This window comes from Pelodiscus sinensis, chromosome 9 (assembly GCF_049634645.1).
Source record: "Pelodiscus sinensis isolate JC-2024 chromosome 9, ASM4963464v1, whole genome shotgun sequence".
NCBI classification, from domain to species: Eukaryota; Metazoa; Chordata; order Testudines; family Trionychidae; genus Pelodiscus; species Pelodiscus sinensis.
This window is the reverse complement of record NC_134719.1, coordinates 37,568,051-37,589,836: the sequence shown is the minus strand read 5'-3', so window position 1 is coordinate 37,589,836 and position 21,786 is coordinate 37,568,051. Positions and strand designations below refer to the sequence as shown.

Below are 21,786 nucleotides of genomic sequence, written 5' to 3'. Positions count from 1 at the left end.
GACGTGCTCAGTGGGGTGCCTTGGGGGTCCTGGGTCCTGGGCAGGCTCCTGGCAGGCTCCTGGCTCTCGGCGTCTTCCGGCTCCTCCTCCTCCGTGTCTGGGAGTGGTCTGCCCAGGGGTCAATCACCACCCAGGGGGCATGGACGTGTGAGCCCTGAGGATGCGGTCCAGAGCCTGAAAGTGCTGGCATGCCTCCGGGTCGGCCCCTGGCTGGCAGGCCCAGGAGTAGGACTGCCACAGGTCCTTAATTTTGCAGCGGACTTGCTCCCGGCTGCGCTGGTGGCCTCTGGCGGCCAGGCTGGCAGCCATGTGGCTGTAGACGGCCACGTTCCTGTGGCTAGTGCGGAGATCGTGGACATTGGAGGCTTCCCCCCAAACCTGGATGAGGTCCATGATCTCCGCACTTGACCAAGCGGGCGCCCGCCTCTTGCGTCCCCGGGCAGGCTCCTGGGAGCCGCCAGGCTGGTCCTGGGGAGCAGTGGAGGGCTGGGTGGCATCGGGTGGCTGGCTCATTTTGTGGCAGGTGTAGGCTCTGCTGGCTGGGTGCTGGCAGGCTTGCAACTGGCACAGTGTAGCCAGCCCGTGGCCCTTTAAGGGCTCTGGGGCAGGGAGGGTTTGCCTGGTGTTGGCCAGAGTGGCCACCAGGGCAAGCTAGGAAGGGCTAGCCTCCCACTAGTTCAAATTAAGTGGCTACACAGCCCTTAATTCGAACTAGCTAATTCGAACTAGGCGTTAGTCCTCATAAAATGAGGTTTACCTAGTTCGAATTAAGCGCTCTGCTAGTTCGAATTAAGTTCGAACTAGCGGAGCGCTAGTGTAGCGCCTATGAAAGTTAATTCGAACTAACATCCGTTAGTTCGAATTAACTTTGTAGTGTAGACATACCCATAGTGACTCCATGTTGTCATTTGAGCATGCCCTCAGCAACAGAAAAATATACCATCTGAAGTAGTAGCTCTCAAGCTCACTTTTTGAGTTATAGAGCCCCGAGAGGGAGTCATGACTGCACATAAGAGGGCATAGATAGGTTCACAAAAGGAAGCTGCGTGTGCACAGGAGTTTGTACATATTTGTCAGGAACTGTATACCTCAGCTTTTCAAATGCAAAATCTAACACTCAAGGGGAGCAGCATGTAGGTTTGTGACATTCACTGGAAGACACAGATACATAAACTGAGTGGATTATATTCCTCCACATAGGCAGCATTTATTATTTGTGAGACATATTATCATAGTAATTTTATTTATAAAGCCAAGGAACTCATGGTGCTGTAGAGCAATATATAATAAATAGATTATAAAAACAAAATCTAGATTAAAAACAACACTCTAATAAAATCACCATCCTAAAATTTCAAGAGAAGGAATCGGATACCGAACAGTGGAGGAAGGTGGGGAGAGAAAAAGGTGTACCAACGATAGGTTTCAGACATGGACATAGTAAAAGCATTATTATACCAATATTATTGATTTCCTTATTAGGCAATACGTAACGTATTTACCAATAGAAATTTAAACTATTTATTACTTACCTATTTACAATTACTGACCATGAGAAAACATAACACAGTGTATCTATCTATCTATCTATCTATCTATCTATCTATCTATCTATCTATCTATGAAATGCATATCTGTCTGCCTGTCTGTGAATCTGCTTGTTCAAGAGCTTTTCCTAACTCTCCCAACCCTCACGCTCAAACTTACACACACATCCCCAGGCCTCTGCCCTGCTCCTCACACTCCCATCCTGACTCCTACACCCCCCTCCCCTCCAGTCCCCTTCTTTGAAGGACCCAGGCAATGCCGGGTAAATCTTCTAATGAGAAAAGTAATTGCAGTGATTTCTGATCTGTGGGTACATCACTGCAGGTCAAAAGTTGAATTATACTATGAAACTTCAGCTGTCAATTGCATAGATTAAGTTGAAATAGCTTAATTCAGCTTTTGGCACTGTCTACACTGCAGCAAGTTCAAGGCAGAACACTCTTCCTTCGACTTCCCTTACTCCTCGTGAAATGAGGGTTGCCATGAGTCAGTGTAAGAAGTCGTCCAGCTTGCCATCATTTCAGAATAGTGGCTTGTAATGTAGGCATGCTCTTTGTTATTTCGGAATAATGCTAGTTATTCCAAAATGATGCTGTTGTGTAGATGTACCCTATATGAAGAATACTGATTCTTTTTTACATTATCATAATATCCATACTAGTTGCTAGAAAATGCTTTACTCCCACTCTGATGTTCTTTAATTCATTTATATAACATTTCTCATTCTGCAGCACTGAAAATTATAGAAGTAAAAGGACATAATTTATATAGAGAGTGAAAAGGGTGAAAACACGGTAGCCTTTGAGACTATACAATATACTACAGTATGAGATAAGAGAAAAAACAATATTGCATCTGAATGAAATGGCAGAAGAAATTCAAATTACAGAATTTGTCTAGGACAAGACCTATCCCCATGGAAAAGGTGTTGGAAAAGGGAGGCTCGATAGGTTACAATGACTTGACACATGGAGAGAAACCCTAGGGATGGTTAAGAGCAGAGAAAGGTGAAATAAAGAAAAAGATTCCTAATGAGCAAGAGACAAGAAAAGCCAAAGACCACAGGTGTTATCCCAGGGTTTCAAAGAGATTAACTACAGGTGAGTAACAAAAAACAGGACTGTGTAGCACTTTAAAGACTAACAAGATGGTTTAATAGGTGATGAGCTTTCGTGGGCCAGACCCACTTCCTCAGATCAAATAGTGGAAGAAAATTTTCACAACCATATATACCAAAGGATACAATTAAAAAAAAGTGAACACGTATGAAAAGGACAAATAAAATTTCAGAACAGAAGGGGGATGGAGAGAGGGGAAGGGGGGTAAGTAAATGTCTGTGAGCTAATGATATTAGAGGTGATAATTGGGGAAGCTATCTTTGTAATGGGTAAGATAATTAGCGTCTTTATTCAAATTTGCATGTAAAGTGTCGAATTTAAGCATGAATGACAGTTCAGAGGAGTAAGGAAAGGTTCAAAGGAAAGAAAGAGAAAGGGGACCACAATGGAACTAAGGACAGATTGTAAGAAATGTGAGAGGAAGGGGAGCCCAGAATAGTTGATAAGAGACTGCTGGAAGTGGGGAGAGAGCCAAGGGGATGCAAAAGGGAGGGGGAAATTTCTAGAAGCAAGGGAATACAGAAGTGAACTTGAGAAGTGGAGGAAGGAAAAAATAAAGATCTGGTTAGGTGGGGTATTGAAGCCAGTAGAGCAAAAAGAGGAAACAAGGCATGGGTAGATATTTAGGTTCTATTTCTATATGGCTCATGTAGGCCGTGGCTCAGCAAAAGGGGCTGGTTTTGAAGAGACATTGCAAAGTTCCCTAGTTCTATTTTTCTATAACCCCATCACACTAGATACAAAATACACAACAGGGCATCTCTTTGGTAAATATTTTGCAAAAATGGTTAATTTGCATAAATATTTTATACTTAGCTTTAGTCACTTAGGACAATTAGTATGCCTGTGCTTACTTCAGAAATGAGAATGCAAATGGAATCTTCACTAAGGTAGGATTAATTATTGAGTTTTTGGAGTCCATTTAATTAATTTTCTCTACATATGATGCCTTTCTGTCTCAGTTGTTGATATGGCAACAAAAAGCATTCTTTTCTCTCGGAATTGGTTGTTTCACTTCCTTTTGGATCACAACTTTTCATATGACTATTTCCATGTCTTCTTACCCCTCTCCCTTACAAAATATTTTACCAGGGTAAAACTCTCATAGCGTGTAACATCACTTAAGCTCTTACAATAGGGTTTTGATGGTGCTTTAGCAGGGTATAGGTCTTGCTCTTAGAATAGTCAGTCATAGAGAATAGCCCTGTCTTAAAATGATAAAATATCATAGAACTTACATGTCTCTCTATGACTTAATTGTCATTCCAAGGATAGATGGAGGGAGAAAGTGTTTAACATGTATTGGTAACTAGAAGAGTTTGTTGTATTTCATTGTTAATTTACATGTGAGATTTAGATATCTAAATATAAATATGTATATGGGTTAAATTTTTGTTTACTCTAGAAAAGATATTACCACTGATAAATAAATCAAATGCATTTTGTTGCTTTATTTTTAAAAATGTGAATGTGTCACTATATGTTTCAGTGCATTAGTTGTAACAAATGAATTGGAGGTTTGGTTTTTTTGTGTTTTTGCTGCTTATAGTCTGTTTTAAACTGAATACAAAATAAACTAGCTTTGAAAAGTAAAGGAGAATTTCAAAAGGGGCAAGGTAAAACAAATGGTAATCTTTGCAATAATTTATAGGGGGTGCGGCAAGGTCCTTGTCCAGGCCTCTTGCCCTGGGACTCCTTTGTCAGCCACAAATCACAGAAGACCCTCTGTTGTGCAGTTACCCATGTATTTATATTGCTTGTGCCAACTTCCCACCACCTTCTATTTACAGAGCTTTGTTTTCCTCAACTACCTTCTCCTTCTGGCTGGGATGGGCACACACTCAGTCACTCTCTGGGCTCCCTACTTTCCCTCTAGCTACCTTATATAGACCACTGGCTAATGAGGCCCACAGCTGCTTCCATTAGCCTGTCAGGCCTGGCTCACTCAGCTGGCTGTAATTGGCCTTTTCAGCCAGGCTGTAGTGGCAGAACTCTGGCTTAGCCAGTAGTCTGTCACAGGGGAAATATAAATAGTATTGAAGTTTACAGAAAATGTTGGCATATTTCCCTAAGTATAGTACTGTGTCTGATTTTTCACAGTATCAGTCACTTAAAGCAATTTAGGTAATATTCTGGCATGAATTTCTACTATTTTATTTATACCATTTGCCTAGCTCATTGGAATGCAGTGCCTTTGCTGTTCGGTACAGTAAATGCACTCTATAATATCTATTATGGCATGGTCAAAGGATAATTTATTGTCAAATAGAAAAATAGGTCAACACTAATGTCACTTGATGATCAACCCCCCCAAGTTTAATAAAACATCTCACCAGCATGCATTCTGTGCAGTGGCTGATATTTTATTAGAACTACAGTACCTGACTATAGCAGTAGTGTAATTACTGAGCTGTCAGTGTGATAAGTGGGATTAATGGCAGCCTGATGCACTTTAGTCTGCAGAGCACTCGGAGAACTGGAAGATGGTATTATTATCAGAATGAGTCTACTGGCATATTCATGGCACCCTTCTCCACCAAAAAAAAAAAAAAAAAAAAAAGAGCTACAATTCAGGTTTACATTACCCTGCCTCATTAATATATTTTCAATAGCTGATATTGTGAACCATTTCAATAATAAAAATTTGTTTTGGTAAAGATACTTAATAAATACAACTCTCTATATCTGATTATTCAATTGTCAAAATTATACTATCATTTACACTGTCAAAGTTTATTAATAAATTGAAATTCAGTACAGCTGTTTTAGAGAAAGAACAACTAAGGCACCCAGACCTTGCCTTAGATCACAGAAGAATTTGCTATAAAGCTAGATCTAAGAAAACATATATTGTCAGATTGTGAAGATGGGTTAATTCAGTGTTTCTCAGTGTTCTGTGCGTCTGCTTTGGGATAGCTGCTTTTTATTGACTTAAAAGGTCCATCGTCACAGAGTCTCACATCTCCCTTTGGCTCTGGTTTGCCATTTCCAGCCAAGGCACTGGGCTCCTATATAATGTTCCGTGCATAATAAAAACGGTGGCATTTCCTCTTTTGAGTGCTTAATTTTTCAGTCTGAACATTCTTTGAGCATATTTGTGTATGTAATATAGCTGTAGATTGTACATGCAGAGTAGTGCATTTTGTGGATCTGCTTGTTGTATAAGAAGGATGATGTTCTGGCTAAAACATCCAACTATAGCGAGATCAGAGTTCTCTCTTTGGCTCATCACAGCCTTCTTGTGTGTCTTTAGGGCTATTCTTTTAACATAGCTGTGCTTCAACATCCCTACTTTAAAATGTGAAGAGTAAAATTTATGTCATTATGTTGTTGTGCGAGTTAATTCAATGTTTATAAAGCACTTCAAAATCCTTATATGGAAGTCTCTATGAAAATGTAAAACATTATTATCTATTAGATTATCAACTTATCAATGTGAACATGAAAAATGTTTGCTATTGGCAGTATTTGTACTGTATGTTTCTTTAAGTCATTTAATTTTTTTTCTTAGGTGCTTAAAGTGTGCAGATGCTCCTTGTCAGAAGAGCTGCCCAACTAATCTAGACATCAAGTCATTTATCACAAATATTGCAAATAAGGTAAAAGCGGGTTTACAGTAGTAAACAAAATGCAAGAACAGCAGTTGCTTGTATTTCTCCTTGTGTGATTGAATTACAATCCTTCTCTTTTGTAAACTCTAATAAAACAATGTTTAGAACCTGTATGATCAAATTTAACAGATTCTTCCTAATTTTTAATTTATTCTTACTGATATTGTTCTTTGGCAAATTGTAAACACACAGACTGCATGGTAAATCTGTTTCTTCAGCAGATTTATTTCTCATTCAGGTATTTGTTCTGGATTGATTTAATCAATTAATAGTACTGACACTTCAGTGTACTGTAATGAATTCACAGCATTGTTACCTGACTCAGCTACTGTAGTCACAGAGCATTTTTTTCCCCATTACAAAATAATTCTTTGCAGGAAATTATTACAATTTTCTTATTAAAATTTGTTTGGGCTGACACTTGCCTTATAGATGCCCATCTCAGGGATGGATGTTTTTTGTTATCATGGTTCTAGTAAATAAGCGTTATTATTTTTATTTATAAAACACAATAGTTATTAATAAATGACTACAACAATAAATAGAATCCACTTTAGTAAGGTGGACTATTTCCAGACGCTATCCTGTTAATGGAGAAAGATATTTTCTCTTCCACTCAGATGAAATGTTACTTTTTAACAGTCAAAAATACAAAGTTAAAGGTGATTGCACAGCTAACATGAAAATATATAAAAAAACAACAAATAGTCCTGAAACACCTTAACAAAAAGTGTAGATAGTATCATGTCTGTGTTAATCAGGCTATAAGGAACACTCTAATCCTGAAAAGTTATTAGTTATCACATTCCTTTTCAAAAACTCATTTAGGTCTTTTGGTGAAATTTGATTTGCTGTTACTCCAGATGAATTGGGGACTTCTGGTATGACTTGTGGCTGTTCTGGGTGAGAGGTTTACAGCTGCAGCTGGCCACCTGTCTCAAACATGCATCCTGCCAGTCCTGCCACCTGTCTCACACACACATCCTGCTAGTCCAGGAGTAGATATGTTAATTGGTTAACTGGCAAGCATGAGGCTTACTGCTATGCTTACCAGTTAACCAATTAACAGGTCCCTGCTAGTAAACTATGGTGGTGGCCAGTTGCACTGGGTCGGAACAGCACTGGCCACAGAGGGCATGTCTACATGAGGAAATAATTTTGAAATAAGTAAAATCGAAATAATAACTCCCGAAATAACAAAATTGAAATAGCAGGCCCTCACTATGGGGAAACATCAAAAGCTCAGAATTATTCTTAAAATAGCTCGTGCACACTGATTGGAGCTTGCCTTGGATTTAGAACTCATAGAGGCACTCTGGAGAGGGCACTGGGAAAATGGGCACTTCCTGTGGCTGCCTGGTCAGGTAAGCTGGGAGACATGCTTTGAGGGGTTCCTCTCTACAGCCACATCTCACACTCCACTCCTCCACTGCATACCCCCTTGTGAGACACAAACAGATTCAGTGTGCTCTGGTTGCCCATGTGGATACCGCACCACTGACACCATGGAGCTGGAATTGCTCCGCAGCAGTGTCAGGCTCACAGGCCTCATGCTGCACCTCATGGCACAGTTCATCCAGACTGTCCACATGTTGCCGCAGCAAGACAGTGACCAACCCAAACCAGAGGACCCCTTCACCTACGTCCTGATGCTCCTGTGTCTTCAAATGCTCCTAAACCACCTGGACACCGTACAATGTCAGAATACCTGACTGCAACCCGCCATCCCCCTGCAGAAGTGTGTTGACATTGCTCTGTGGAAGCTCACCATGATGGACAGCTACAACTCTGTCAGGGTATGTCTACACTACCACCCTAGTTCGAACTAGAGTGGTAATGTAGGCAACCGGAGTTGCAAATGAAGCCCGGAATTTGAATTTCCCGGGCTTCATTTGCATAAAGCCGGACTCCGCCATTTTTAAATGTCCGCTAGTGTGGACTCCGTGCCGCGCGGCTACTAGGCTTCCTAGTCCGAACTACTGTTACTCCTCGTGAAATGAGCAAGCCTAGTCCGAACTACCTAGTCCGTCCCGCGTGTAGCCGCGTGGCACGGAGTCCGCACTAGTGGACATTTAAAAATGGCGGTGCCCGGCTTTATGCAAATGAAGCCCGGGAAATTCAAATCCCGGGCTTCATTTGCAACTCCGGTTGCCTACATTACCAACCTAATTTGAACTAGGGTGGTAGTGTAGACATACCCTCAGGAATTAGTTTGGCATGGGGAAATTTACAGTTGGGCCGTACTTCTGCAGGTCCCGAGGGCCATCAACATCCTGCTACGGAGGTTCGTCACTGGGCAACATCAGCACAATCATGGATGACTTTTGAAGGCTTCCCCAACTGCGAGGTGGGGTGGGAGGGGCATAGACAGTGCCCACATCCCCATCCTGGCTCCCCACCACCATGCCTCGGACTATATAAGGGTGTACTTTCGATGGGACTGTAGGCCCTGGTGGACCACAAGAGAAGTTTCTTGGACATCTACATTGGGTGGTTGGGGAAGGTGCACAATGATGCGTCTTCCAGAATTCATGCTTGTTCCAGAAGATGCGCGCCGGCACTTTTTCTCCAACTGCACAATCAGGGTTGGGATGTGGACATGCCCATTGTCATTCTGGGTGATACAGCCTCCTCCTTGCTCCACTGGCTTAGGAAGCTCTACTAGGTCAGCCTGGCCTCCACCAAGGAGAACTCCAATACTAGGCTGAATAGATGCCACATGGTGGTGAAGTGTGCCTTTGACTGCTTAAGGGGTAGGTGTAGGAGTCTCTTTACCTGCCTGGACCCCCATAAGGACGACATCCCCTTTGTGGTGGTGGACTGCGGTGTGTTCCACAGTCTTTGCGAGAGCAAGAGGGAGACTTTCCTGCCAGGGTGGGGGGGCAGAGGCTGAACAGCTGGCCAAGGCTTACGATAGCTGAACACCTGTGCCATTCAATGAGCACATCAAGGGGCTTTGATCATCTTGGAGGTCTTGAGGGAGAGTTGCTGCCCAGGCCAGTTGTGACACTCTCTCCCGGCCTCTCCACAAGCAGTCCCTGCTTTCCCTCTGTGTGCATTTCCTTCCCCTTCCTCCCTTCCCCGGCCCTCCCTTTCCAGTTCCCTCCCTCCCCTGCAGAGCAAATAAAGAATACTCCTTTTTTTTTTTTTGAACAAACAAGTCTGTTTACTGGGGGGCATATAAAACAAGGGAGGGAATAGGAAAAGAACCTATTCTTGGGGGAGGGGTGGTCAGGGATGGGGTTGGGAGTGATGCTTGCCCTGTTCAGCTCAGGAGGCTTTGGCTGCCTTTGAAGTCCCACTACCATATATTCTGGGGCCCTGGCAGCTAGTTGGGGAAGCCAGTGGGTCAGGCTAGGGAGGTGGCTGATGGCCTGCTCCATGCACGAAACCATATGTTCCATCACAGAGGTAAGAGGGGAGTACATGGCCTTGTGCTGGCTTGCCAGCTAGTCCAAGGTGGCCTTCTGCTGTTTCCAGTCAGCCTGGTGCTCCTCCTGGTCAGTGGCCCACTCCCAGCTCTCTTTATCAAGCCCCTGAATGAGGGACTGGAAGCATTTCCTCATGCAGCAGATCCTCACGAGTTCTCTTACCCTGGGGATCCTGCAGAGTTGGGAGGATGGCTTGGGAGGTGGTGGATGCACTACACTCATAGCTGGCTCAGCTGTGAAGGAGTTACAAGGACAGTCGTTCCAGAAGACAATGTGCGTGAAGCTTAGCTCTAATCTCTGAGCCAACACTGAAGGTCTTGGTTCAGACAATGGTGATGTGCTTTGAGCAAGGCCATCTGTTGCCTAGACAGTGGGTGCTTTCTAGCAGGGGCACAGATGTCCCAGGGGAGCAACACTACACCCATGGCCCAGGGAAGCAGGCATGGAAAAATGCCAGTCAGGCCAGGAAACTGAGAGCGAGAGACGGGGCAGTTCAGCTTCCTATTGTGTCCCGCGACATCCTGCACAGAGAGAACTTTTATCCCTGCCTGTTGGAGGAGGTGGAAGAGTGTTCGGGGACAGTGTGTTTGCGGCAGAGGCCACTTTCCAGAAGAGAGTGCTACTGGGGTCCCCTTCTTTGCTTCCCCTGGGAGGTTCCCATGCAGGGGATCGGTCACCCTGGTATCACCGCACTTGACTGGGAGCAGATGCTGCCCAGTTGTGGGCATGACCCTGTGCGGTTCTGCTGTGTAGTTCCATGACCCAACAGATCCTAGTGGTGGCTTGTCATGGGAAGTTGTCCCACCACAGAAGTTGCAATAAGGCAGGCTTCTCCAGGAACCTTGTAAGAAGAACCAAGTTGATCCTGTGTGAGAGCGTCAGGGAGCAGAGTGCTCTGGACTGGTGCTCCATATGCACACAGATGACCAGGCTATTGTGCAACCCCGAAGCTGGATAGGTCGAGAGAGGAGCACACAGCCCCTGGCAACCTGCCTCCTACCCCCCATATGTAGCTAGGGAAAGTTATAGATCTCACCTGAAGTGCCTTCCCTGGGAGACATCCAACACCTGGGAGACATCCTGGGAGGGGGGACCAGCTCCAGGGTGAGGAGCAGGTCCTGGCTTGTGGGCATGGTCACATGGTCCTCTTCCTCCTCCCTCCCCTCCACAACCCCACCCTTATGGAGGCTGATGCCGGATGTGTCCTGGCAATACTTGATGTTGATGGGGAATTGGGGCAGAGATGACCAGCCCCCTTCCCAGGATGGCATCAAGCTGGTCATACTAACAGTATGTGTGAAGTGCCGACCAGAGCATCCACTCTGCTCCCTGGCCTTATTGTAGGCCTGCCGGAGCGCCTTTATTTTCATGTGGACCTAGTCCTTTTTTAGCCAGATTGGCAGCCATCCAGACATAGACACCGGCATTCTTTTTTCTGGTGCAGAGATCCTGGGGGTTGATCTCCTCGCTCCACATCTTAATGAGATCCAGGCTCTCCACACCAGTCCAGGCAGGTGCTCTCTTGCGTCCCTGGCCAGGGACAGTTGAGGGTGTTGAATGAGTGCTGGAAGCCATGGGAGGCTCCGAGAGAGCACTGGGGTGTGCCATGGCTCCTTGGATAGTGAGGTGTGGCATGGGGCTGGCAACGGTCTGTTCTGTACCTGTCACACGCCCCTTTCCTGCAATCTGCTGCTTTAAAAGCTCCGCAGGAGAAGGGGAGTAGTGGAGCTGGCAGATGTGGCCATAAGTGCAGCTGTGGAGGCCTCTGGAGGCCAATTATTTTAAAATAGTAGTACCAGAGCAGCCACACTAACGCTATTTTGAAATAAGTGTTATGCCTCAAGGAAAGCAGGAGTATAGATTTTGAAATAACCAGCCCATTATTTCAAAATAATGGTTGTAGTGTGGACATTCCACTTGCTATTTCAAAATAACATGGTTTTTTTTTCTGTAATAATTCCATAGGTAGACCAGGGCAAGAGGGCTCAGCAGCCCTGGTGGAAGGATCTCACAACCACGGCAGGACTGGTGGCAGGGCCTTGTGGCCCTGGCAGGACCCATAGCCACGTTGGAGCTATGTGCCTGGCCAGCAGCAGGCCCTGACTTAAAATGTTTAACCATTTAAACATCCCTCTCCTGGAGTTCCCATATGTAAAATGAGAGAAAAGTGGGTCTCATTTACTCATTGAGGGGAAGCTAGCAGCCACATAGTGGGTGAATTAACAGTCAACTTATTTCTGTTTTATGTTGCATGCTATATTGAGGTGAAATCATTGCCATAATTGTATATATTGACAAGAAACATTGGGGAAAAAAAGTTAAGACATATGTAATTTATAATGTAATTACAAGTTAACACAGTTAACAGTTATTGTGACATTGTGTCTGGCATCTGCATATAGAGTGCTCTGTGTTATAATCTATAATGTCACTGCAGCATTTATTTTTATGAATGCTAGGCATATGTTTTCATGGTACTGTACTACTTTGAGGCATACCACTTGTTAATGCATCCTTGAAATATAGTGAAACAGAGAAGCTCTGAGCAGAGAAGATGCAGGGCAATAATGAATCTGCTGATCTTCCCCTTTGTCACTACATTATAGCATCCTAAAGCTTAAAGCAAATTCCCATATGGAAGCATTATAGCAAGGTGATTTCTCTGCTTCAAAGTCACTCTGTCCCAAGGGAGTGGATGATTGAGCTCAGGACTGGGATTAGAAAAGACCTGAGGGGAACGACTATCCATAGGGAGTACATAGATACATAAGAAGAGGCCCTAGAAAGAAAAGACTCTGAATAAGGGTTTGTATTACTGAGCAGATTGCTCAATTGTTAAGAATTCCAATGTCAGGGAACCCAGAGTAGAAGGTGGGTGTGGGTTCCATAGGTAGACCAGAGAGAGAGTTGGTATTATGATTACCAGTCACCTACAAAACTGAACTGTACCAAAGAGCTAGAATAGTGGTTCTCAAACCTGTTGGCCCATGGCCCTCAGGGCCCACCTGATGCAGGCCTTTCCACAGGCCATCAGCCAGCCAGCCATTATGACAAAATGGGCGCAGGAGTCAGCTGGGGCTCAGGAAGGGGTGAGTGGGAGGTAAGGTGCAGGAGCAGGCTGAGGGTGTGGGGTTCTGGGTGGGAGATAAGATGCAGGAGTGGACTGAGTGTTTGGGGGGTCTGGGAGGGAGGGTGCAGACATAGCCTGAGATGTGGCTCAGTTGATGGAAGGATTATTTTCTTGACCTAGATAGCATATTTCAGAGAGATGGGCTCATTGTTTTGGTGGGAAAACCTCTTTTATGAATACAGGTAGGCTACGTCTAGACTACAAGCCTCTTTTGAAAGAGGCTTTTTTGAGCATCTAGACTACAACCAGAACTTTTGAAAAAGCAAGCTGCTTTTTTGAAAGAGAGCACCCATGCAGTCTTTTGAAAGAGCACTTTCGAAAAAAGGTGTTCTTCCTCATAAAACAAGGTTTTCCACTGTCAAAAAAACTGCTATGTTCTTTCGATTTATTTTCAAAAGAACATCCCCCCTGTGCTATTCCCCTCAGAGTATATACAGAGGCCCCTGCTATTAAGGGAAGGAAGAATGATTGACTAGAATCCTGAAGGGCTGGAAGATAATATGAGAGAAAAATTCTGAAGGTTTTTGTTTGCTACAGGACAGTCACTCAGAAGAAGGGCATTGCCCAGCATGAGGCTATGCTTAGAGAGAGAGCAGTCTAGACACAGGTAAAGCTTTTTCGTAAAAAGGCCACTTTTTTCGAAAACCCTCTGTAGTCTAGACACACCCGGGCTGTGTCTACACTGCACCCCTTTTCCAGAAAAGGGATGCAGTTGAGACAAGTTGGAATTGCAAATGAAGCGGGGGATTTTAAATAAATTCCTGATTTTAAGAGGAATAAGGGACCTTTCGGAAAAGGCTTTATTTTGAAAGATCCCCATCTAGACTGGCACTTTTTTCTGGCAAAGCCCCGAGCTGGAAAAAAGCGGCAGCCATGTTTATACAAATGAAGCAGGGGATATTTAAATTCCCCGCTTCATTTGCAATTCCGACTTGTCTCATCTGCATCCCTTTTCCGGAAAAGGGGTGCAGTGTAGACACAGCCCCATAGTGTCTACACTACAGTGGTATAGATAGAGCACTGTAGCTCTTCCACTGTAGCAGCTGTAGTGTAGTCATATCCTAAATCATACTATGCAAACCACTTTGCATATTCTTTGTTGTGCCCATATACTCTAATAAGTAGTAGGTAGACTGATATATTCATTTAAACTAGTTTTATTCTAAACATAAACTATTTAAACAGTGGCATAAAGCAAATATATTCTTTTGTCAGCTATTTAAGGACTCTATTCTCTGTAGTGTGTTTCATAAGAAAAAAACTACTGTAGCAATCATAAAAGGTCAAGGATTCTTGTTCTCTAAAGCCTGAGGCTTTTTAGATATTTACAGGCCATGTACAATGTAGAGTGTTCCAAGCAGCTTTGCCAGTAGACCTCAACTCAGAAGGGGGGGTCCTTTCTAGGTTGAGAGGGTAATTGAATTGCTAGGCTCAATGAGCCTTGGGCTTCTTTGAAAAAAGATGTCACTTGTGCTGTGTTATGTCAGGCTTCTGTGATTTAGTAGAGTTTATACCAAAACTTCCATTCTTCCTTTTCATACAAACAGGATTACAGCTCTATTTTCCAAAGGTACAATCTATTCTATTGCGTCTTCCCAGTCAGCATTATTCAGTAGTCTTTCTACAGACTGTTGTTTGCAATTGAATCTCACAATGGGTGGATTCAACTATAGGTTCACCGTACTGTGAATATTAGTTTATTTTTTAAATTTTTTAATTAAAAATAGCAGACAAGTATTCTGACTAAACTGGTTTTTGGAGGCTATTTACGTGTAACTGTTATTTAAAATATAAAGCTTTTTTAAAGGTGCCATGTTTTATTGATCTTTTCATTTAGAATTAAAGCTGCAAAGATACAAGTATTTATAAACTATAGGAGAAAATTTTTTTTTTTCTTCTTGTGTCTTACCTGTTTGCAAGAGTGGTTTTAGGGTTTTCAAACGAGCGAGCAGGTTTGTGCTCTTAGCATCTGCCCCATTGCCTGGATCCCGGTCTGTTGAGGCAGGGAAGGGGGGTATAGCGGAATGGAGCTCCACAGCAGCAGCCCTCCATGGAGCAAGATCCATTAAAGGACCATATCACGGTGGATTTTGCTGCCCAGAAACAACTTTAGGCCTCAAGAAGCCAGGAGTCACAATCAGCTCCCTAATATTCCCCAACCTTGCTTTTCATGCTATTCCATAATTGAGTAGCCTCCCTGCCTATACAGTGAGACAATCTGAGTGTGTCTAATAGCTGGCACCTTCAGTATCTATCAGTTGCTCTGACAAGACTGTGCTGGTGGGGTAGATTCTTGTGAGCGACATTTGCCATAGGAGTCTGTGACAGGATGCTGTAAATTGAGCACTCGGGAAGCCAGCTCTAACTTGGGTGTAAGTCAGAACCCAAAAAGGACCCTGGGTGTAGTTAGAGTAGGAGGGACTCCATTTGTATTTTGGAAAAGTACAAGGGATCATTTGCATCTGTAGGGAGAATGATGTGCTAATGAGGTATTTAGCTTACCAGATCGACAGCCCTTGGAAGAAAGCAAGCAGTATAAAAATCTGAGCCAGGAGAAAGAATGGGCTACACATAACTGCTGCTATATTAAGATGTATCTGGAGGAAGGGGGAATCCCTTCTCAGTGATAATTAGATTAGTGACTGAGACAGCCATTATAAAACATTGATGCAAAAATACAATTTTTAATGTTATAAAAATCCCCGTGAATGGGCAATGTTCTTTGAAGTCATACCTGTCTGTCACTATAAAACCCACTTTGGGTAGCACTCATTATTTTGTCTCAATTCTAAAAAATTTTGGTAGTTTTATTAGTTTTCTAGTATAACAGGTTGGACTCCCAAGGGATGTCATCTGATGAGCTGGCGACATCACTGAGCCTGCCTTTTCTGCCAGTCTGGGTACCCTTTAACTCTTGCTAAGTCAGCAGTCCAAGATGCAAGTTAGTATAAGATGAACAGGTCAGCTGGCTCCATAGTATCACAGTGTTCATGAGTCAGTGGCAGTATGGAGTATCTGCAGGAAGACCAAGCCTTTTCTTGGTCCATTGTCCTTGCTGATGGACCATCAGCCCTGTCTAGCTTTTCCATTGTAGTACCTGAAGTAACATAGCTGAACTACAGATACGTAGTCAGCATTCCTAATTTTAGATCAAAAAATGATACATGCATACAAATAGAATAATCATATTTAGTAAATCAGAACCTTTCCAATGATATCCCACATGAGTTATCTTGCATAAAGTACATCTTAGTTATGCCATATTCATACTATAAATATATTTTCATAAAGAATATGGAATATATATAATGTCATTCACAGGATTTTGTGATTTCTGCTTCAAACTTGAAATTTTTTCCTTATTCAAGAGAGCTCCATCATCCATTAATTTAAATGAAGTTGAAGTCAAATTGTCCTGTATCAACATGGCCATCAATTACCAACCGTGTTATGTAAGTCTTCCCTTAGCAAAGATGGTTATCAATTCCCATTATTTTTAACAAAACTGAAGATTGGCTTCCCTCAGGAAAGATTGTTTCCCTTCCTAGTCTGTGAATAAGAGGCTGAACAGAAAATTGTGAAGAGGTAGGGTAGTGTGGTAAGCATGAGGGAGCCTGACAGTGTTGGAGGAGACTGAGGGGGTACAGAGGAATGCAGTGTGCAAGCGAGAGGTTCAGAGGAATATAAGGGTAAGAATAGACTAAATGGTGATGAAGACTGTATAGGAGAGACAGAGAGATGGGGAAATACGGGGTGTAGGGAGGAAGATTAAGTGTTATAGGGTTTGTATAGGGCAGGAACTTGAAGGGGATTAAAAGAAAGGGCAAATGTTAGGGTTAGGATCTTGCAAATGGAAAGCAAGGAAAAATAAGCATGCAAATGTATATAAGGAAAATGGGAGATAAGAAATAGTAGAGGAACAGGGAGAGAGAATGTGAATGGGAGAGAGGCTGTTTAAGGTTGGAAGAGAAGGAAAATGGATTATGAGAGGAAAGGAAAGAACAGAATAATTCCTCCCACAGTGCAGAAGTACTTTGGATAACACGAAAAGGGGCATCTACATCCCACTGGGAATGCCTTACAAAATCATGAGTCAGAATTCAGATGTAAAATAGTATAATTAAGATATTGTTAATACAATTAGTAGATTGTAAAAGAGTCTTACTCATCTGTAAGACTAGTAAGAATTGCATACAAATATGCATTAGAATTTTTAAAGAAAATTCTTGGAGCTCTGTGTTTTTGAAAGTACGATTTTATTCATTTTTTCTTAATCTCTACATATTTCAAGCCACTAAGTACAAAAACATTTAAAAGAAAGGAAATAATGGTGTTAAATTGATGTACTTGAAACAGCGACTTTTCTTGAGATGTCTATTTGTAGTTAGTGTAATGGAATGGCTGACAGCTGGTTTCAGTTGCCATAGTATAATTATGTGGAATAGACTTGTTGCGATGACATTATGTCAATTAAGGAATCTCTCACATTCTAAACTACAAAGAACAAAATGACAGTACAAGATATTCCTTTCCCTTCTTTTCGTAAGAAGATAATGACACTATGTGAAATTACAGTCCTGATATGATGACATAAGTCAAAAGATGTGAATGTTTTCTGGATTGATTAAATATCAGCAGCATTGTAATATAGAATATTTGTGATATTTGATAATTCACTCTTCTGTTTTGTTTGTTCTACTTTGAAATAATAGAGGGGTCAGTTTATTCAAATTTGAACTGACGTGTATAGATATAAAGATGTGGGGTTAGAAACTGGCTGAAACTTTTGTATCAATATATGTTTTTCAATCATTTTTATGTCATTTTAAACAGTTGTAAGCAGGGTCTGAATCAATGCTTCCCTTACAGTCAGCTGGAATGAAACAGAAATCCTGGGTGTGTTTATGTAAATATAGTTTTCCCCTTCTTTTCTTAGGCCTGCTAGATATTCAACTTTTAACAATGGTGTTTTGCTCCTTGTAACCAGTTTGGCTGTTGTGGGGTCACAAGTTGTGTTGGCACTAAATGCAGGAATTCTGAGATATGATCACAGATGCTTGCAGTTATTGTGGGAATGCTGAAAATCAGTCTGTGTTTAACTCAGTTCAAAAGCAGAGAGATTGTCAGTGTAAAGAACTTTGGATGAACAGGGGCTCTTCTGCCAAAGCTCTGTGAAGTCAACTGGGGAGGGAGGACTTTGAATCAGCAGGCTGCATGCCCTCCAGGCGTGAGCTGTAAAACTGGTTCAACCTGTTTCTCCCCCTGTTCTAATGACAGAACTGGAAGAGACTCCTTAAGGTGTCTCTTTTATAATTTTAAATTTACTACAGTGGATGCTGGAATTTCATGTGGCTGGACTGTGCTGGGGACAAGAACTGAAATCACTAAGAGCTGAAATCACTAGGTTTGGCCAAGAACCAAATCCACCACAAGCCAGCAGAAGATGTCATGAGTGGCCACCAGAGTGGCAGCAGCGTGATGAGCAGCCATCAGAGAGGTGTTGGAGAGGCGTAATGGACCACCAGCAGGGCAGTGATGGAGAGGTGCAATGAGCGGCCAGCAGAGCGACAGCAGTAAGGTGAGACGAGTGGCCAGCAAGGTGGCGGCAGAGAGCAAGTGGATGGCAAGTGACCAGCCTCCTAACCTCCCCAAAGTCAGGATGGGAGGTGAACTCTGCAGATGCACTTCTGAAATCTGGGTCTGCCCTGTCCAAGACCAGCAACTGAGAGTGGGGTGCACAGAAGAGTTGGGCATATGAAGGGAACATTTATATTGATGGACTTCTGAACATGAGAGGAAAAGGATATTGCCCAGCCTGTTTGGGACAGGAATGTTACTCGTGGTTTTGGTTCTGAACTTTGTTTGTGGTGGTTTCCCAAATTAATGCCAAGTTACTTCCCTCCCATTTTATTAAAGGTTTATTTTCCACACGCAGACTCTGTACTTGTGAGTGGGGAAGCACTGCCTCTCAGAGGTGACCAGGGGTGTTGTGTGAATTTCCCAGGTAACTGGATGAAGCCTAGAGCCAATTCTGTGTTGGATGGATGGAGAGGAACTCCTAGATATTGAACCCAGCTCTGGCTGCTGCTGGCACTACCTAGCAGTGATATTTGGACCAATACATTTTGATTTTTGTAAAAACTTATGAAAACATAGGTAAGAGTGAACTGATGCTGAAAGCAACTTTCTTCGAAATTTGGTTTTATAATTGTGTCTATTTTTAAACATTTCATCAAGAGAGGAAAAAAAAGAAAAGAAAAGAAAAGAAAAGAGGGCTGCTTCATTCTTTTCCCTTTGTTTCACCCCTTCCTTTACCATTCCTCTTCCTACCTTTCTGCTTTTATTCCACTCTCATCTCCACATCCTGGCTAAGCCAGTGCTTTCGTTCTTTTTATACAAAACACAATCATTCAGTCACTTGGTTGTATTTGAAAAAACTACAGTATCAAAAAGTCATGATCTATTTGAAATATATATGAAGTGTGCTTAAATTAGATGAATGAATAGATTCTGTAAGCATTTCCTGATAATAAATGTAATTTCTTTTCGCCTTACAATATTGATCCTATGTGTTTTAATAGGTTTTCTTAAGTAAAAAAATTCTCATTTGCATGCAAATTATGTAATACCTCCAAGTGATACATGTTGAGAGCCTCCTCTGCCTGCTTTTGACTGATTATTGATGTCTGTTTACGGCTTGTGCCTATTGTCTCCCTTAGCTATGTGTATTTATTGGCATTTTGATGAAGGAAATAAAAAAAATTCCTATCCAGTTAGATTATTTTCTTTCTGTGTAAGGAAAAGATATTTTATCAACCAAGACATGAAGAAGACATTTATTGCATTTAAATAAAACAATCTCAAAACATTCTAGTTCTATAAGAATTAACCAACTGAGTCATCTGTTTATTTATTTGCATTTAAAAATATCACAATCTATTTTACTATTTAGACTATTTTTTAGGGTGTGCAACAGCTTTAGCTAAGTCAGCTGAGCCTCTCCCCACTTGCACTGTGTATGATATAAGTTCATAAACTACTCAGGGTTGGGGGCGTCATATGACCTTACCTATTTTGTAAGGGATTTACCATACTCTTGGGCTCTGTAAAAACACTGTTACTGTTATATGAATGTGATTAAGACTCCCATTATCTTAACTGGGAGTTTGAATGAGTGCCAAATAAGTGCTTGCAGATAGATAATATTAGTATATTCAATATTAGAGGTACTTTACTTTAAAAAAAAAAGTCAGAAAAAAATGAAGATGTCGAGGTAACTATTTATCTGAATTAAAATTGTCAAGATTTTAAAGGCTCCCACCATAAAGCAATTCAAGATCTTCATCTGGCTAGTGTCATATAAGTGCAAACTATTCTTATTTATTATTTCATAATTGGTCCCTGCCATGTGCAAAATGGTTTATGGTTGTTGTACAATAGTTCTATAATTTGCAGCAGCTCATTACAAATTTCCTTTCCTTATTAGTTTTTGCCAAAGCTTAGAAAAAATGCATTTTTCTATTGATGTCTTCCATTTGTTATATGAGAAATCAGTATAGTAAAGAAGAGATAAATACACAAACAGAAACAAACCACCACAGAGCTGTAGTTTACCTATTGTACTAAGCACTCTCCCCTTTTTTGCAGTAAGTGTTTACAGTTGATAATTAATTCTTGAATACCTATTGAGTAGCTTATTGGTCTTCAGAAAGCAAGTACTAATAAGCACTACTATAAGTAGTTTAGTCAAATGAAAAATATTGTGCAAAACTACAAAACACCTAACTCCAATCTATAACTCTAAATCCTTCGTATTTCTAAAATGTCTTTTACTCTATGCTGCCTAAGGCCAGCATAGCTTCTGTTGTCCTAAAATTTCCTTTCTGGAATGAAATTGCTTTTTCAGAAAATGACAGTTATGCATAATTATGAGAAACATCATAGGTCTCCTGAATATGTAGTGTAGAATCCGTATAACATTGCAATACCCTTCTCCCAATTTTTAGCTGCTCATGACAGATGAATTTGTATAGGATCAAAAATTCAGATTTGGTTCATTTACTGGTTGAAAACTGTGGTAATTTATCTCAAACATAGTACTTATTTAAGAAAAATATTGTTAAAAGAAATACTGATCCATATTATAATTAAATACAATGCAGAAACCTTCTACATACTTTATTTTACTACAAAACCGTGTAATAGAAAATGAGAGTTTTTCTCTAAGGTTATTGGTTCAAATTAATAACATCTTAGAATAGACCAAGGGCAAATTCTAAGCTTGAAGTTGCTTGGGCAACTCACTTGGGAAGGTGACAAGGATTTCAACCTGAAAGTTACCATCTGATATGTATTACGTAGATCCTGTAAAATGACTTATACTAATAAAAGAATAACTAGCTCTCATTATAGTAGGGGTCTTTGTCATACCCATTTCAAACATGAGGAAAGCTGAAGCATTGAGAAGTAAAATGATTTGCTCCCAATTACCCGGCAGAGCAGGGAATAGAATGCAGGACTCTGGACCAGTGCTGTGTCCATTAAGTTACACTGCCCATGATGTTGATACTACATTGGTTCTGCATAGACGTATGTCCACATTACAGAATTGCCACCAGTAGAATTGACACTAATTGGCTTTTTTGTTGGCAGCCTAAGCAGAGGCTGAATGACTGAGCATTGAAGCTAAATTCCCCTTTCACTTCCAGAGGTGATTCCTTTAGCACCAGGTTGAGGCATATTATTGAATCTGTGAGGAAAGTTTACAATGTTGCTGCTTTTTATGTTCTTGTTGTGTGGATAAATAGCACACTTTGATCTCTAGCTTTGTCAGTTCGGTGCCTTTTTATTGATCACTACATTCACTTACAATGTTAACACTACAAAATAGTTTATAAATTCAGTGCATATTGTTTTACTACTTGGCATTGTGGTATGTGCAGCATATC

General features: G+C 41.7%; 1 protein-coding gene across 7 annotated transcripts in view; it reads left to right on the top strand.

Moving 5' to 3' along the window:
* Window positions 1–21,786, top strand: part of DPYD (dihydropyrimidine dehydrogenase) — a 680,031-nt gene that overhangs the window by 247,333 nt on the left and 410,912 nt on the right. For all 7 annotated transcript variants that reach the window (XM_075936591.1, XM_075936588.1, XM_075936587.1 and 4 more), the window contains one exon: window positions 6,178–6,265. In XM_075936591.1, coding sequence (XP_075792706.1) covers window positions 6,178–6,265 — 88 coding nt within the window. The remainder of the gene's footprint in view (window positions 1–6,177; window positions 6,266–21,786) is intronic.